General features: G+C 60.7%; 1 protein-coding gene across 11 annotated transcripts in view; it reads left to right on the top strand.

Moving 5' to 3' along the window:
• Positions 1-13,855, top strand: part of CAMK2B (calcium/calmodulin dependent protein kinase II beta) — a 227,816-nt gene extending 213,961 nt beyond the window's left edge. For 7 of the 11 annotated variants that reach the window (XM_050783402.1, XM_050783401.1, XM_050783398.1 and 4 more), the window contains 9 exons: positions 468-512; positions 2,269-2,317; positions 3,813-3,926; positions 4,391-4,519; positions 6,460-6,588; positions 12,220-12,295; positions 12,412-12,506; positions 12,822-13,056; positions 13,603-13,855. In XM_050783402.1, coding sequence (XP_050639359.1) covers positions 468-512; positions 2,269-2,317; positions 3,813-3,926; positions 4,391-4,519; positions 6,460-6,588; positions 12,220-12,295; positions 12,412-12,506; positions 12,822-13,054 — 870 coding nt within the window. In that variant the 3' untranslated portion in view covers positions 13,055-13,056; positions 13,603-13,855. The remainder of the gene's footprint in view (positions 1-467; positions 513-2,268; positions 2,318-3,812; positions 3,927-4,390; positions 4,520-6,459; positions 6,589-12,219; positions 12,296-12,411; positions 12,507-12,821; positions 13,057-13,602) is intronic. The other 4 variants (XM_050783405.1, XM_050783404.1, XM_050783403.1 and 1 more) reach the window with 2 other exon arrangements.
• Positions 13,856-18,071: the final 4,216 nt, after the last annotated feature.

The raw sequence follows: 18,071 nt of genomic DNA, 5'->3' as shown, positions 1-18,071 counted from the left end.
CGTGCCAGCCTCACAGCCAGCCCCATCTCGGACCCTGTCCATCCCATGTGCCACCCCCACCCCCATGACATCTTCAGACCTGTGCCCCCCACCACGCTGGGGCACAGGTTCAAGCAGCAAAGGGTGGGGAGAACTCCCCAAGGCCGAGCCTGGCTTCTCTGGCTCCCACACACATTGTGCAGCTTGTCGGGGCCCCACGCAGTCCATCTCCTGCCCTGGACAGCAGCACCTCCGCCAGCCTGGACAGAGCTCCTGTCCATTCCATCCCTGCCGTCTGACCCAGGCTCCTCCCGCAGCTGCTCCACGCCGCCTCCATCCCTGTCCCCCACTCTGCTCTGCACTTCTTTCTCGCAGGCTCTGGCCACCCACGCCTCCTCTCTCTCCCTGTTCCCCTCCTGGTGGTCTCTGCTTCCTCCTCTTCTCACTTTCCCTCTCTTTCCTTCCTCTGTGTCTTCCTTCTTCTGTAGGAGCCTCAAACCACCGTCATCCATAACCCAGTGGACGGGATTAAGGTACTGCCCCCCTTTCCTCCTCCCGCTTTCCCCAGGCAGGAGGCTCCAGGCCAGGAAAGAGGTCTGGGGCAGCATTTGTGCCAGAGTGGAGGGCAGATGTCCCATGGCCCTGGCCGCCCCTCCCCACAGCACAGCAGGGCCCCAGTCCATCTTTGTGGGCAACAACACGACAGACTGGTTCAGGCCCCAGGCGTGCCCCTGGAGGTGCTTGGCACAGTTGCGCCCAGTCCCCATGTGGCCAACACTCTCAGACCAGGGCTCCGCGTGTCCCACCTACCGCAGGCGGTAGGGCTTCCTGAGGTCTGGAGTGGGGCCTGCATCTCAGGAGCTGTGTCCTTGACTCTCCTGGCTATCCTCCACCCCACCTCCCTCACGCGGCCCCCAGTGCTTCCTGCTGAGCAGACCCTCCCTCCTCTGCTCCCCTCTCTGCTCTGGCCATCAGCTCCCATCACATTGACATCATCACTCTGGGGCCAGGGAAGGGGCTGGCTCTCTGGGGTGGTGGGAGGGATGGGGCCAGCAGCCAAGCCATTTCCAGGACTTCCAAAACAGCGCCGCTACACCCAACACAGCCCTCCAGCCCAGCTCCCACCTAGGCCTGGGCTCCTTACAGAGCCCCCAGAGTGCCTCTGTGGGGACCCCCACTTCCTTCTGGCCAGTGCCACCACCCAGCCCATCATCAGAAGACATCTTTCTCCATGGCAGGGACCAAGGGGCACCCATGGTGCTAGGCCAGGACCTGGGTGTTCTCCCCACCTGGCAGCTGGGGATGGGTGCCCCTGGGACCCATGTGTGTCTGGGGTGGGTCATGTTCTCTGCAAGACTCCTAAACAACCTTCTGGGCTGTGGTGAACTCTGACCCTGCACCTAAAGACCTGTAGTTCTGGTCTAGGGCCCCCGAGCAGTGTCCAGGCACTGTCCAGACCAGGTGGCGGTCCCCCAGGGACCTCGTGAGATGTTTCCTCTGAGGAGCAGAGCAGGCCTCCTGGGGAGCTGGGGGATGGTCTTTTGAAGGGCAGCATCCCTGGAGCAGGGTGGGAGAGACTGGGCCACCTCTGCCCTCTAAGGCCACCTGAGAGGTGAGGCCGGGGCCTGGCTGGACGTCCAGTCCCGGAGGGGCAGGTGCCCTGAGGGAATGTGGGTGGCAGGAGTGCTCTGCCTGGGGCCAGGCCAAGGTTCCTGGAGCCCTGTGCGGATCTGCAGAGCTACTGGAAACACCTCACCCTGTATTTTGGATGACAGCAGCTGCTGCTTCATCGGAACCAGCCAGTCCCATTGTGTTTTACGTCTTGGAATTTCAAAAAGCCCGTTTTCCTCTCTTGTTAAAGAGTCAGCTGAGCATACCAGTCTCTGTGCCAGGCTCATCTTGCTGGGAGAATTGGAGCCCTCATGTGTTGGGGATGCAGGGTGGCCACAGCACTAGGGTGGCAGGGCCAGCCTCGGACTCTGTGCCAGCCTGTGCCGGCTGCCATGAGAATGCGCCCTGGTGAGGGGCACCCTCCCAGGGACCAGCACAGAACTGGGTGTCTTCTCCAGTCACTGCCGCATTAGGTCCACAGAGCTGGGGCACTGCAACCACCAGAGGGCATGTCCCCTGAGCCCCTGGCCTTTAAGCCCGGTCAAAGCAGCTGGGGCAGAGGTCAGCCTCAGAGCCTGGGCTGGTCCTGATGCAGGCCCAGCCGTGTCCACCTGCCCTCAGCCACGTCCCACCTGTGCTTGGCCGCATCCTGACCCACTGCCTCCCATGTTTCCTCAGGAGTCTTCTGACAGTGCCAACACCACCATAGAGGATGAAGACGCTAAAGGTACCTGCACTTGCATCCTTGTCCCGCAGCGGCCTTGGCACTGCTGGGCTGCTCTTTGAGGCGGGTGGGACTTGTGCAGGGTCAGCTCTCCTGTGATGCCTGGTGTGTGCATGTGTTGGGGGGCTCGGGGGCCCTGTAGCTGCAATCCCACCCCAAGCCTGGGTGTCAGGCCTGCCCAGAGAGTGGGAAGTGTGGCAGAGATGACTGGCAGCCGGGCAGTCTCCGTCACCGCATCCAAGTGAGGAAGCCACGGCTTTGCGCAGAGGCAGGTTCTCCACACCAGGACCCTCACGGGGAAACAGGTTCATGGGTAGAACTTTTTCCAGGATGGTGTCCTTGTCTTAAAGCTCCTTAAGCTTGCATTTCTGTCCAGCGTGCACTTGCCGAGTGGCCGGGCAGCTGGGTGGGTGCTTCCGTGTTTGCCTTTGCTGAACCAGGAGTGGCCTCCTGCGGTGGGTTTCTGCACCACAGATTCCAGGGCCCCCTCCCTTGCTCACCCAGGCCAATGTCTTGTGTGTTCCTCAAGAGGCCCCCAGGGCACCCGGCACTGGGGCAAGTTCCATGGAGTCCGCTGCCTCCAGACCACCCACATGGGGCCTCCTGACCCTCATCACTCACACGGTCACCTAGTAAGCCCTACGCTGTTCTCAGGGCTGCCCCGGTGCCTGACAAGGGTCAGCCACTCTGCCAGTTTAGGGGAGAAAACTTCTCACCTGTCCAAAGCTTAGCCTTGCTCCTGCCCACGCTATCCAGCTATGACACTGTCCCTGAGCAGAGACGAGCACAGGACCTCGGGCCCTGCATGCCACAGAGTGGGTGTGCGATTCCCCTGCAGTCTGGAACAGGCCCCAAAGGCAACAGCATGGAGGCTGTCCAGAGGTTCTGCCATCACCCTCAGCCCGGTGGGGTGCTGAGCACTGAGGGAGGGGACCTGGGAGGGGGGCCCAGCCTGGATCCTGCAGGGGAGAAGAGAAGATACCCCGAAGCAACAGTTGTGGCTCAGATTTGAGCCCGAGCAGCCTCTTGAGGTGGAGGCAGACACCCCCCACCCCACCGGGTGCAGAAAGAAACCTTGCCAGGCTGCCCTGAGGCTGGTACAGAGTCCAGGCAGGCTCAGTGGCCATCATGCCCCTACGATGACTGTCACTCCCCCTCCGTGGGCCTGGCCTTTGCTGGCTCTGGCCAGGAGTGGTCACAGCACTAGGGTGGCAGGTTGGCCTCTGACTCCATGCCAGACTGCACTGGCCTGTGCTGCCCTGGCCTCTGCTGGCTCTGGCACTGGCCCCGTGTTGGCTCCTTCAGCCTTCACATAACTGCTGCGGCCACCACAGGCCCAGGACCCCCATAGGATGGCCACCCCACCTCCACCCCAGGAGCCCCAGGTATCCAGCTGTCACCCCCTTCCTCCCTCCTGGCCTCCCCCTGTCCTTCTCCAGTTGCATTCTTTTCCTGTGGGCGCCCCACACACCTGCCTGCCTCACCTGTTCCGCCTCAGCCCCCAGGGTCCCTGACATCCTGAGCTCAGTGAGGAGGGGCTCGGGAGCCCCAGAAGCCGAGGGGCCCCTGCCCTGCCCATCTCCAGCTCCCTTTAGCCCCCTGCCAGCCCCATGTAAGTAGCCTGGGCCCTGCTGCTGTGGGGGTCATGTTGGAGGGCTGGTAACCCCCTAGAGGGGCCGCTCCAGAGCCAAGGGCAGGCTGAGCATGGACCCTGGCTCCAGCCTCATCACCCCACAACCCCTCACTGGGGCTTCCCAGGGCGGCCCCAGCCCATCGAGCCTCACCTCTTTGTGAGGTAGGCCCTGGACCACTTTCCTGCTCAAAGCCACTGGGCAGGATAGGAGGCCCCGCAGGCTCGGGCCTCAATTCCAGTCTTCAGGGTTGGCACAGGCCTCACTCCACCTCAGCTTGCGGGAGGGGGGAGCTCCTTGCTGTTGAGGCAGGCTCTGATTCGGGGCCTGACCCCAGGCCCCAAGGGGTCTGGAACACGGGACCCCTACCACTGACCTCCTCCGCCTTGCCGCCTCCTCGTATGTCTGTCTGCCTCATGTTCACGTCTCATCTGTTCCACCCCAGCCCCCAGGATCTCTGACATCCTGAACTCTGTGAGAAGGGGCTCAGGAACCCCAGAAGCCGAGGGCCCCCTCTCAGCGGGGCCCCTGCCCTGCCTGTCTCCGGCTCTCCTAGGCCCCCTACCCTCCCCATGTAAGTAGTGGCCCCAGGCCTGCCGTCTCTGCTGCCGGACAGCTCCCTGCGAATGGCCGGCGCTCAGCAGCTTCCCACCTGCGTGCACGGCCCAGCTACCCTGCCCCGGCGCCGCAGCCTGGCGTCCTGCCCTGGTGGGGCTTCCTGTGGGCTCTCACCCTAACCAGCAGAGCGGCTCCTGGCTTCTCCCTTAGGGGCCCAGCCCCTTACACGGTTCCTGCTCCCACTGCTACTCCCCGCTCGCTGTCCAGCCCCAGGCCCCTCCCAAAAGGGTCTGTCTGGCCCCTCTGAGGCCCCCCCATGTCCCTAGACCCTCTCTGCTCATCACTGTCCCAGCCCCAGACTTCACACCCACCCAGGGGCCCTGCCCATGGTGCCCAGGAGCCTGCACTCAGGGCCACCCTGGTTCCTGATGTGACCCCAACCCCTGAGTGCCCTTCCTCAGTCTAGGGGGCTGAGGAAGGTGCCAGAACGGAAACCCCGGCCAGGGTCCCTGGGGCTCACGAACAAGGGGATAGTATGGAGAGTCATAAGCCTGGGCTCCGCTGACCTGGGCTGTCCTCATGGGGCCAGGCCAGGCCAGGCCTCCTCTGTACCGCCCGTGACTCCTGCCTCTCCCTGTAACCCTGTCCAGCGTTCCTCAAGGGCCACTTACCTGACAGCTTCTTGCTGGCCAGCAGCCTCTCCCTGGAGTGTGCCCTCTGCCCACAGCAGCTTCAGCCCATGCCACCCGACAGCCAGAGCATCCACCCTTCACTCCTGCAGCCTCCTCTTCACGCACCACGCTGTCCCCAGCAGCACCCTCTGTCCTCCTGTCTCCCTCTGTCACCCTACAACCTCTCTACCCACTTCCGTCCCCCTAAGTTCACCCTCTATCCCTGCATCCCCCTCTGTCCCCCAAATTCCCCTCTTGCCCTCATGTTTCTGTTTTCCTCCCCAAACTCCGCTCTGTCCCTCACATTCTCCCTCTGTCCCCCACACCCCCTTCTGTCCCCCACACCCCCTTCTGTCTCCCACACCCGCTCTGTCGCCCACATCCCCCACTGTCCCCACACACCCTCCTCTGTCACCCACACACCCCTCTGTCCCCCACACCCCTTCTGTCCCCCATACCCTTCTGTGTCCCCCACATACCCCTCTGTCCCCCCACCCCTTCTGTCCCCCACACCTTCCTCTGTCCCCCACATCCCCCTCTGTCCCCCACATCTCTCTCTGTCCCCCACATCCCCCTCTGTCCCCCATATCTCCCTCTGTCCCCCATATCTCCCTCTGTCCCCCACACTCTCCCTCTGTCCCCCACATCCCCCTCTGTCCCCCACACTCTCCCTCTGTCCCCCACACCCCCCTCTGTCCCCCACATCCTCTCTGTCCCCCACGCCCCCCTCTGCCCCCCACACCCTCCTCTGTCCCCCATATCCCCTCTGTCCCCCATACCCTCCTCTGTCCCCCATATACCCCTCTGTCCCCCACACTCTCCCTCTGTCCCCCACATCCCCCTCTGTCCCCTACACTCTCCTCTGTCCCCTGCACCCTCCTCTGTCCCCCACATCCCCCTCTGTCCTCCACACTCTCCCTCCCACACCCTCCTCTGTCCCCCACACCTTCCTCTGTCCCCCACACCCACCTTGGTCCCTTCATGCCCCCCCGTCCCCAGCACCCCCCTCTGTCCCCCAAGTCTCCTCCATTTCCCTCTCTGTCCCCCAAGCTCCCCTCTGTCCCCCACATCCCCTTCTGTCCCCTGTATCCGGTCTGTTGGCCCAGGTCCACCCTCTTCCCCCCACACCCCCCCATCCTCCCTCCCTTCCCTCTCTCCCCTCGTGCCCCACCCCCACATCTCCCTCTGTGCCCCTCAATCTCTGGCTTGGCTGATTGCCCGTGGTTTCTCTCCTGCGTGCCCCCCGTGCCTGCCTTGTGTTCACGTCTTGTCTGTTCCGCCCCAGCCCCGAGGATCTCTGACATCCTGAACTCTGTGAGGAGGGGCTCAGGGACCCCAGAAGCCGAGGGCCCCTCACCAGTGGGGCCCCTGCCCTGCCCATCTCCGACTATCCCTGGCCCCCTGCCCACCCCGTGTAAGTAGCACCTTGAGTGGCCCTGGCAGCAGCTGCCCGGAGGGGCTCGGGGAGTGCGAGCCTGGCAGTGGTGCTCTGGGAAGGGCCAGCTTGCGGGGAGGGCGGGGGCACAGGATCCCTCTGCTGGGCCCCAGGGAATTGCTTTGAGGCACATGCAGGTGCCGTTGGGTCTCACAAAATGGAGGTTATGGTTGTGAAGTGTGTATGACACAAGCGTGTAGGAAGAGCGTCTGAAAGAGCAGGTTTGTCGCCGACCCCAAAACTTGTGACCCTGAGGTCCACAGCCTTCTCCTGATGGGAGGGGAATGGGCAGCAGAGGGTCTGCGCGTGTGGCAAGGGCTGGCACGCCAGGAGCCGCTGGCTTGGGTCGAGGTGGACCTGCTGGGCAGGGACAGAAGAGTGTCACCGAGATGCTCTAGCATTAGAGCTGTCCAAGTCCAGACAGCAGGGAGCAGGTGGGGATCGGGAGGCGCGGATCTGGGGGGCAGCTGGGGCCAGGCTGAAACAGAGCGGGCGGGACGGGAAGCCCAGGCTGGGCAGCCTCTCCGGCCAGGGAGGAGCCAGGCTGGGCCACCTCCCGGTCTGTCTGCCGACTGCCCACAGTATCGCTTACAGGGATGGATGACATCCCAGGGCTGCCGCCACCCCCGCCTGTGGGGAGACACCAGGCTGGGGGTGGTGTGGAGATGCTCTTAGAGAAGAGGCTGCTGGGCCAAGGGCTCGGCATGGCAGGGCAGTGGCTAGGTAAGTACTTGAGGGACAGGTGGGGTCTGAGTGCCCCCATCCCCTCTGCAGGCCGGGCGTGGGGGCTGCTGCAGGTGGCCAGGGGAGAGGGGTGTGGGGAGAGTGAACCCACAAGAGCAGCGGCCCGAGGAGGAGGATGCAGCCTGCAGGTTCAAAGGGACACTGGATCCACCCTGGGTGCCCGAGAGGGCAGGGGGCAGCCCCTGGAGGGGCACTCACCCCCTGAGTGTTCTGTGGTCAGCTGAGGACTCCCAGTGGGGGTTGACTGAGGGGATCAGAGGCGAGCAGCTGAGGGGAAAGACCAGGTTCTTGATGGTGATAGGGTCGGGGTGCCTGGGCGACCGACCGAACTCAAGGAGGGAGGCATGGGGAGGGGCCGCCATGCAGCTGGGGCGGGTGCACAGCAGAGCCTCTGGGGGTGGTCAGAACCCCCCACACCCGCCACTTCTACAGCAGCTCATCTGATTTAAGGGGCTTGCTGCCCTTGCAGAAGTGGAGGGGTGTGCCCAAAGGAGCCTGCCTGGAAGGTCACCCCATCAGGTTAGCATGACCCCAGCCCAGGGCTGCAGCCTGCCCTCAAGGTCTGTGCAGTAGCCGGAGTGAGTCCTCTGAGGACAGGGCCCAGGGTGGGTATGAAGTGGCCAACTCGGGGCTCGGTGCCCAGGCTCACCTTCAGAGGCCACAGCACAGACCTCCCCGTCCAGAGTCTGCCCTGAGCTTGGCTGAGGAGGTGGGGGCTGCAGGAAGGAGTTGTGAGCAGGGTAGGATGGAGATTCGTGTGGCCCTCCTGGGAGGGGCTGGGCAGGGCTGGGAGAGGGGTGGGTGAGACGTTCCGGGAACTCGGGGAGAGGAAGAGCCTGGGTACCACCCTGAGGGCACCTGGGCCCAGGCAGCAGGTGGCCAGCTTTGGGCCATCCTACAGGCCAATCGTGAGCCCCCTCCCTTCTCCGGAAGGCACCCACCAGCTGTGTAAATAGGGCAGCTGCCCACGGCCTGCCTCAGACCCTGTCTTCTCCCGACCCACGCTCTCTAATCGCGGATTATACACAATCCAGCCTGATCCCTGGGCAGCTGCCCTCCCTCCCGCAGCCACCTCTGGCTCTGAGAGATGGGACTTGGGGCCAGCCTGGGGTCCCAGGAGTCCAGGCCAGGATGAGAACCTGCTCTGACCCCACCTGGATGCATTGGGCCCGCCTGGACCTGTCGCATCACCCCAAGAGAGCCACAGGCAATGCAAGGCTCGTGTTTGCGTCAGGGCACCTGGAAGGCCTGACTTGCAGAGGCTCTTGGCTCAGGCAGACCCCTCCAAGCCCAGACCCTGCCCACTGCCTCCCTTTTGTCCCTGGAACTGCCAGGGCAGATTGTCCTCAGCCAGCAGGCTTCCCCACCCAGGCACCCCTTTATGTTGGGCACCCCTCCCTCCCCTCCATCAGGGATCATGCCCTTTTTCAGGGGCCCGGGTATCAAGGACACAAAAGCACCCATGTGCTCTGTGGGGAGGCGGAGTGGGGGCTGGGTCAAGCTGAGGTCTGGGCAGCACCGTTCCGCAGGGCAGGGTCAACTTATTCTTCCCGTCTGTGGAATGGATGGGTGGGTCTCACAACAGACCTGCTTCCCATACTTCAGCATGGTTACCACTCTTGAATGGAACTCTGACCATGCATGTCCTCTTCTGTTTACTTTATGCTTTCTCTTCCCACCAACTCCCACTTTAATTACAGTTTGTTTAAAAGCACTGCGTATTACTTCATTAAATGGAAGATTAGTTTCACTTACCACTAGTGTAAGGTGACTATAGAACCAAAGCAGACTGGAAACCAAATGAGATAATGTCACTCTCTTCTCCATTCCAGCTGCGTGCTGCTGTCCCTGAGAACCCCTGTGGAGTGGGAGGGGCAGCTCTCTCTGTCCATTAGAAAGGGGGGTTAACTAAGTGACAGGAGGTGTTTGGGACATGTGGACGCCAGATTTCTCTCTTGATGCAAGGAGGGCAGAGCCAGGCACCCTCGTGGGGTCTGACTTGGGGGCTGCTGGAAGGACTGGCTACAGGTGGAAGAGAGGTCAGACCTGAAGCTTGGGGCCACCGCCAGGAAAGGACAGGTGAAAGTGGGGGCATGAGGCAGGGGAGAGGCAGGTGCGAGGTAGAGGGTGGAGAGGAGGCAGGAACATAGCAGCTGGGGTGGGGACGGGCCCTCAAGTGTCATATGCTACTGTCCTGGGGCCCAGGGGCAAGGACAGGAACAGCCACAGCATGTGTTAGGACAGAGCCCTGTGCCCTCCTAGAGTTGGGCAGGTGGAATGGGGCCAGGAATGGGACTCGTGGTGGCCACAGCAGGAACTGGAGGGGAAGGGGCTTCTGGATCCTGCAGCCCACCTTCCTAGAGGCCAGCTTTCCAGGGTCCGCCAAGTGGGTGGGAACTAGGCTTCTATAGCAAGACTGCCCTGAGGACCATCCATGACATGGTGTAGATGAAAGTTAGGCAAGAAAGAGAGACAGGCTGGCAGCAGAAGTGCAGTTGGGTCAGGAGCAAGGGACTTTCCAGATAGGGGCAACCCACGAGTGCACATGTGCCCATGCCACACAACACAGGCACACATGACACGTGCACACTCACAGGCACTGTACACACATGCACACACAGGTGCTCGTGCATATGTATGAGCTTCATCTACACACATTCACACACACACCGTCCTGCTCGTGTGCATGTTTCCATACATGCACATGAATGCACAATCACATGTGTACACACATGCATGTGATCACATGCATGAACATGTGTGCACCCCACTCCTCAGGTGCCATCGGGCCCCTCCTGCTGTCACTGTGCAGCCGGGGACATGAGGCCCTAGAGTAGACAGGTACAGCACAGGCGTTCCCAGGCAGCGCCACACACACATGCGTGAGCACACCTGGGCATGCCGCGCCTTCTTCGTGGACTCAGTCCACCTGCCAGGTGGGCTCCCTGGTGGGGCGAGCTCCCAGAGGCCTGGTGGGAGAGATAAAGGCAACCCCATCACAGGGCATGCCTAGAATTGCCTCTTCTGGCTGGGCACGGTGGCTCATACCTGCAATCCCAGCACTTTGGGAGGCCGAGATGGGTGGATCACTTAAGGTTAGGAGTTTGAGACCAGCCTGGCCAACATGGCGAAACCTCATCTCTACTAAAAATACACACACACACAAAATTAGCTGGGCGTGGTGGTATACACCTGTAGTCCCAGCTACTCGGGAGGCTGAGGCAGGAGAATCGCTTGAACCTGGGAGGCAGAGACTGCAGTGAGCCAAGATCACACCACTGCACTCCAGCCTGGGTGACAGAGTGAAACTCCATCTCAAAAAAAAAAAAAAAAGGAATTCCCTCTGGGAGTTTAGACCACAGACAGGTGGCATGTATGTGGCCGTTGGAGGCAGCACTCACAGCTGAAGGGTGGAAACGTCACCACAGGGCCTGCCTTCTTGGTGAAAATGGTGTCCTGCAGGGCGGGCAGCAGTTTGAGGGCAGGTGTCCCAGGTATGGCTTGCAGCAGCCTGAGGGTCACAGAGCGCAGTGCTGGGAGTGCAGAGACTTCCCCCACAGGGAGAGTTCCCAGGAACCTGCTTCCGGTGCACTTCTGGGGGTTTGAGGTTTTCCATGGACAAATTACTTTGAGAAACCAGTGTTACTTGTGTGTATAGGTGAGCGTGCGTGTGCATGTGTGTTCTGTGTGTGAGTGTGCATGTATGTGCGTGCCTGTGTATATATCCTCGCAGATATGGCTAGGGACCTCACTGAGGAAAGTAGTTCTGTCTGAGGAGAGTGAGTGAGACAAGATTGAGGAGAACACAGGCATCTTCAAACTACATGCGCGGTGCTTTATTTCTTTAAAATGTGTCTAAAGGGAATAGGAAAATGTTAAGATGTGAATCCGTGGAGTGTGGGTTCTATTACTCTCTCCACGTCTTCCATACGTTTAAAATCTTTTACAATGAAAATAAGCTGTAGTTAAAGCAGCAATGCGGGCTGCCAGTGAGCGCCCCAGAGGCCAGTAAGGACCAGCATGGCTGGAGGGCCTGTTGGAATCCAAGGGGAGTGGGCAGGAACCGCAGGCAGGCACCAGAGAGAAGCCTGGGCATGGGGGTGTGGGGCAACGGGGGTGTCTGCAGGGGTAGCATGTGGGCCTCAGACTGCAAGCAGGTGAAGCCAGCAGGATGCGGCTCCTATGAGAAAAGCGGGGAACAAGAGACCATGCCTGCTCTTCCTGCTGCTGGGACAACCCGGGTCATCGCCCCGGGGAACCCTGTAGCCACGCCTGGCCGCCCCCTGCTGCTTCCTCCTACCCGGCCTCCACGTGGCCTTGCTGACGGCTCCTTCTTCCAGGCAGGTCTCTGCCTTCTCGCCTGGTGCCTGCACTCGGTAGCCCCCTCACCAGAGCTGCTGGGTGAAGGAGGCACTAAGAACCCAAGGCTCAGGAGGAGGGTGGGGCCGGGAAGCTGCAGGGAAGCGCAGGGTCAGGCCTGGTGGGCCCCAGGCCTGGCTCACTGGAGGGCAGGAGGGAGACTGTGGCGGACAGCTCGTGGGGCCAGGAGGTGACCTCCAAGTGGATTGTAGGAGGGTTTTTTTTTCCTCTTTCTGCATTTTCCAGACATTTTGTAATGTGGATAGAATATTTCTGTCCTTCAAAAATATTTTAGTTAAGAAAAATAAGATGGAAGCTGTTGCACTTGGAAATGAGGAAGCCACTGGTGATAGAGGGGGGCGGGCGAGAGGATCGCTTCTGCGAATAGCGGCAGAAACACGGTGTGGATGCAGCTCGTGCTCCCCCAGGCCCTCCCCTGGGCTGTGTGGAGGGGTCTGGGGGGAATGGGCCAGCGCCCAGTGGTCACCTGGCTGTGTCTCCCCACAGCCCGGAAGCAGGAGATCATTAAGACCACAGAGCAGCTCATCGAGGCTGTCAACAACGGTGACTTTGAGGCCTACGCGTGAGTCCCCGGGGCTGGGGGGGGGCTGTGCAGGACAAGGATGTGGGACCCTTGGGGGGGCCCTGCTCAGAGTCAGGGGTCCATGGGGCCCCTCCTCACTTGGATTTGGCCCCCAGGAAAATCTGTGACCCAGGGCTGACCTCATTTGAGCCTGAAGCACTGGGCAACCTGGTTGAAGGGATGGACTTCCACAGATTCTACTTCGAGAACCGTGAGTGAGGGAGCCCGGGTGGGCATGAGGGTACAGTGCCCCCAGGAGAGCCTCTCGGCCCCTCCCAGGGACAGCATGGTGGCTGCCTATGGAAGCCCTGTCCCCTCTCTGCCCAGGGTTGGCCAGCCACCCCTCCCCCACCAGACACCCAGCCCCCAGAATCCCACTCTTGGAGGGGCCCATGCTGCTCCCAGGAGAGCCGTACCTCCCCAGTAAGGGGAGCTGAGAGAGGGAAAGGGTTAGGGTGGTGGGGTGGAAGGCGGGCACCAGGGCAGCCACAGTAACCCGAGACCTCCCTCCACCTGCTGTCCACAGTGCTGGCCAAGAACAGCAAGCCGATCCACACGACCATCCTGAACCCGCACGTGCACGTCATCGGAGAGGACGCCGCCTGCATTGCTTACATCCGGCTCACGCAGTACATTGACGGGCAGGGCCGGCCCCGCACCAGCCAGTCTGAGGAGACCCGTGTGTGGCACCGCCGCGACGGCAAGTGGCAGAACGTGCACTTCCACTGCTCGGGCGCGCCTGTGGCCCCGCTGCAGTGAAGGTGAGTGCTCTGTGCTAAGTGACAGCCGGGGCAGAGGGGTGGCGGTGGTGTGAGTGGCTGCAGCCCAGGGAGGCAATGGGGAGCAGTGGGGCCTGTGGCAGAGCCCATGCCTGGGAAGTCCATCAGCTTTCCTGGTGAGGCCACAGGAATGATGTTGAATTAGGGATCACAGCAGGCTGGGTGTGGCGGGCCTCCTCAGACGACTGGGGAGCTGATGAGGGCCTGAGCAGTCCACACTGGCCAGAGCTGGGTGGGTTGCAGGTGGATGGGCCCCAGGCAGCACAATCCTGGGCACCATGCCCTGTTTGTGAGGACTGTTAGAACCCCAGATGGGGGGTCTCCAGGTGGCGGGTGCAGCGGGCCCAGAGCCCAGAGCCCAGTTTTACAGGGATACTAGTAATTGGGTTGGGCACCTTGAACCCCTTTCCCGAGTGGGCCCTTTTCCGGACTTTAACCCTCTCTGCAGTGCCGTGTGGCAGACAGCAGAGCCTGGGGGTGGACGGGAGAGGGGGCTGCTGAGGAGCTGACCCACCCGCCCCATTTCAGAGCTGCGCCCTGGTTTCGCCGGACAGAGTTGGTGTTTGGAGCCCGACTGCCCTCGGGCACACGGCCTGCCTGTCGCATGTTTGTGTCTGCCTCGTTCCCTCCCCTGGTGCCTGTGTCTGCAGAAAAACAAGACCAGATGTGATTTGTTTAAAAACAAAACAAAACAAAAAAACAAGATGACGACGACAACCACAAAAAAATTGACATCAGATGAAATGAAAAAAAAAAAAAAAAAAACTAAAGGAAGGAAAAAGCTGTAAAAATCACTGGCATTCGTGGGGCCGCTCCCCACCCAAGCTCCACGTGTGTCCGTCTGTGCTCCTGGCCTCTGGGGGACCAGCTGGGACATGAACTTGTCTGCCAGGCCCCTGTCGCGTGCTGAACGGTGTTAGTTTGTAGGTAACGCACACACCCCACACCTAAGGTGTCTGCATCCTCCCGCCAACGCATGGGCTCCACATGGTGTGCTCGCTGGCTGTCGTGACTGTCAGCTGTCTCTTGGGAGGGGCTGTGGGGCCCGCTGGGCTGCCTCCTTTCCCGCTAGTTGTGCCTGAGAGTTGCTGTTGTTCCTGCTTTCCCTTCCCTTCCTTTCATCCCCTGAAGGGCTAGGTGTGGGTTTTCCGTGCCCGGTATCCCCACACACCCAGCACGGACAACCCTTCGGCAGAGCCCAGGCCGGCCCCTCACCCCCTGGAGTATTGAGACCGGAGTCCCGTCCCCAAGGCCATCAGAGATGCCCCCACACACCCAGGACTCCAGCTCTGGTCCTTCTAGGGGAATAAAGTGCAAAGAGGGGCACAGCTTAGCTTCGGGCCTCTCGCCGAGCAAGAGATAGCACTGCTGGCTACAGCTCCAACACAGCCAGCTGTGGCAAGAGGACTCTGCCTGGGCTGGCCTCCCTCCTGTGTGAGGTGTCTGTCTCTTCTCTGCCAGCCAGCAGCAGATGCACTGGCAGCTCCCGACCCTGTTTCCGCCCCTTGGCCCTCCCCCAGCCTGTTCGGCTTCTCCGCGCCCCGAAATGGGGAACAGACTTTTGACAAAGGACTGCGGGCCTTACTCAAGTCCCTGAGCCCCCGACTGAAGCTAGGAGGGGAGGCCAGGCTTTGTGTCTGGGCATATTTGTCTGCTGATGGAGTTTGGGAAAGCCTGGGGCTTGGGGTTTGGTCGGGTGGTACAGCAAGTGGCAGAGCGGGGTCAGAGGTGGTGGCTGCCCAGCTTCTGGGCTGAGATGAGGGTCTGTGCAGCGGTTTGCTGAAGTGGGAGTGCCTTTGGAATCTGGGCTGGGAGCAGAAGGGAGCAAAAGCTACAGTGGGAGCCAGCCTAGGGCACGTGGGAGGCGTGAGGGCAGTGCTGCCCGTGCAGTGTCAGGTGTGAGAGCACCTTGGTGGGCTGCAGTGCGTGTGAGGGCACCTTCTAGGTGGGCCAGGGATGCAGCTATGGAGATAAGGCGGGCTGGGGACACAAACAGGTGGGCATAGGGCCCAAGACACCAGCGGATGGAGGGCAGGGTCCAGCCCTGTGCTCCTGAGTGTCGGCTGCCTGGGTTTGAGGCGGTGGGTCCCCAGCCCCTTGTGATGGTGTGTACCATGGGGGAACTCGGGGACAGGGCAAGCCCAAGCACGGTGGGGCTGCAGGGTGGGTCAGAAGCCAGGTTGGGTGGGAGTGGTCAGAAGCCCTGACTGCAGAGGGTCGGGGGCTCCTGCCCCAGTGCCTGCCCACCTTCAATTCACATCGTTTTCAACAAGGATTTTCTTTATCTTCCCCTACAAATCAAGCCAAGGGAGGGGCACAGAATGGGGAACAGGACACAGGATCCTAAACTCCAAGGGGACTGTCCACCGATGAACACTCAGAGTGGACACCATCTTCCGTCCACGCTGTGCCCAGGACAGCTGTCCCCATCCATGAACACAGGGTAAACATCTGCCGGGCTCCGCACCAGTGGCTCCCTGGGCCATGGGACAGCGGCAGGGCTCACCACGGACAGCGCGTGGCCCAGCGGCCGGCCACCCTGGCGTCCTGGGGCCTCCTTCCCTCCTCTCCCTCTCACCTTGTCACCTCCACGGAGCTGCCTGTCTGGGATAATTTGGGGATTTTTTTTCTGGGGGATAATTCTTTTGCATGACCCCTAAAGAGCAAGCCACACCGCTCTGCTAGCTAGGTGTCTACGGTGTGGTGGCGGCGGCCGCTGGCCAGCGCTGCAAGGGGTCGGCTGCCCACGGTGCTGGCTGGCCTCCCCTCCTCTCTCTTTTTGCTGAGTTTCATTGTCTTTTCTTTCTGAGCCTTGTAAGTGTACAAAAATTATTCTTATTTTGTTCTGTCTCGGGAAACTGCAAATAAAAGAAAAACAGGACAAACTGCTTCAAGTGCAGCTGGGTGCTTTAGCTGGAATCCTGCCAACCTCCTGCACCAAAATACAGACTCAAGCCCGGTCCCTGGCCAAGACCCTACTTGGGCCCCTCCTCCAACAGAAGGTAGTGCTATGGAGCCCTGAGCTGGCCCTGACATTCCTGAGCTTCTCCAGGGTGAACAGCTCACCCCAGGTAGGGCACTAGTCATAGATCATAGCTCCACCAGCTGTCCCCACCTCTTCCTCTGGTCCTCTGAAGTCTTCTGGGCCCAGGGCTGTCCACCCTGGATGCTGGAACTGAAACTGGATCCCAGCTCCCAACGCCCCTGAACTCTCCATTCCCCCTCAGTGGCTGCTAAAGATGTGGCCAGGGGCAGCCTCTGGGCAGGAAGGAGCCCCAGGACCAAGACCTCTGGCTGGCTGCTGTCTCCTTTCGCCCCTGCTACATGTATTGGCTGTTCTGGACGCTGAGGGGACACAGTGACCACAGAGCCAGGCTCCACCCCAGTGGATTATGCAGACAGACGGCACACAGGCCTGTGTGGGTATCAGCCTCCAACACCAAACATAGGCAAGGCGCAAGGTGATATAGTAGACAGCCGTCATGGGGGCCGGGAGGCTCCAGCAGATGCCATACAACCAGCCCAGAATCCAGGACAGAGAGCTGGAATGGAGACAGGGAGACAGGGAAGCCAGATGCCAGGCCAGATTGACCAGGTGCTATAGGCCTGTGGGCCAGGCCAGGCTTGGGGACTTCATCCTGGGTGTGAAGGAGATAGGCACCCCTCAGTCCTTCCCTCTGCATCTCCAGCCCAAGCTAAAAGCAAACCCTTAGGTTGGAGTAAGGAGTAACCCCCTGCCAAGTTTCTCCTGTCCTCAGGCTCCACCCACCACCCATGCTGCCTGGCCCCATAGGGCACACGCTCAGGCCCAGCCCTGGAAAGCAACTGCAACTGCCTGTGCTATGCTGGCCCTTCTCAGCCTCAATGCCCTCCTCCCTCCCCGATGCACCCTTGTGGCCCCCGCTGGGCCCCCTGATGCACCCTCATATCTCCATGGCAACCTGCTGAGAGTGTGGCCTTGCCCTTGGCTCCCCTCCACACCTGTGTCCCAGGCAGTGCCATGGTACTTTCCTGAAACAGAAGGATGGGCTTCAAAACAGTCCCAGACACTAAACACGCCTACATTTTGGGTCCAAGTAACTTCTGACAAGACGAGTGCCCCTACACACGCTCGGTCCTGTCCACTATGGGCAGGGAGCCTGAAGGATCCCCTAGAACTGGCTAAAGCCCTCAGTCTCCTCCTCCACCCTGAGCATCTGGTTAAACACCTTCATGTGGCAGAGCGGCCCTGGATGTCAGCTTCTTGCTCCTCATGGTCTGCACCAGGACAGGTGCTCTCAGGTGTGTGGGTGGCCAGGTGGCAGGTCCCAAAAGCCAGTTGCAAAGAATCTAGGCCAGTGCCCATGAGTGCTGCGGTGTCTGTCCCTAACATGGTATCTAGGGCTCCACTCACCTATCAGCTGTAATCGGAGGAGGATTTCCAGGCCAGGCCTCCCCCAGGAAGGCTGCAGGCACTGCGGATCGTGCACCCTCACATGCATTATTCCTGAGGCCCTTCTGCAGATGCCATCAGGGCAGCAACTCTGATGAGGTTTTAGGGCACAGCACACAGGACTAAGCCATCCTGTACTGGGCCAAGCGCTACAGGCAAAAGGGACACCACTGATGAGCATTTCATTCATCATTTTTATTTTTACATTTTTTTGAGAGGGAGCCTCACTCTGTCACCCAGGCTGGAATGCAATGGTACGATCTTGGCTCACTGCAACCTCTCCCTCCTGGGTTCAAGTGATTCTCCTGCCTCAGCCTCCTGAGTAGCTGAGATTACAGGTGCCTGCCACCATGCCTGGCTAATTTTTGTATTTTAGTAGACATGGGGTTTCACCAGGTTGGTCAGGCTGTTCTCAAACTCCTGACTTCAAATGATCCGCCCACCTCGACCTCCCAAAGTGCTGGGATTACAGGCGTGAGCCACTGTGCTTGGCCCATTCATCACTTTTAAATAGCACCCTCTGAACAAAGCTCCCTGGGCCATGTGACCCCAAGGTTTACGCCTG

This window comes from Macaca thibetana, chromosome 3, assembly GCF_024542745.1.
Source record: "Macaca thibetana thibetana isolate TM-01 chromosome 3, ASM2454274v1, whole genome shotgun sequence".
NCBI lineage: Eukaryota > Metazoa > Chordata > Mammalia > Primates > Cercopithecidae > Macaca > Macaca thibetana.
The sequence above is the reverse complement of the archived record's forward strand: the minus strand, read 5'-3'. Positions and strand labels throughout refer to the sequence as shown.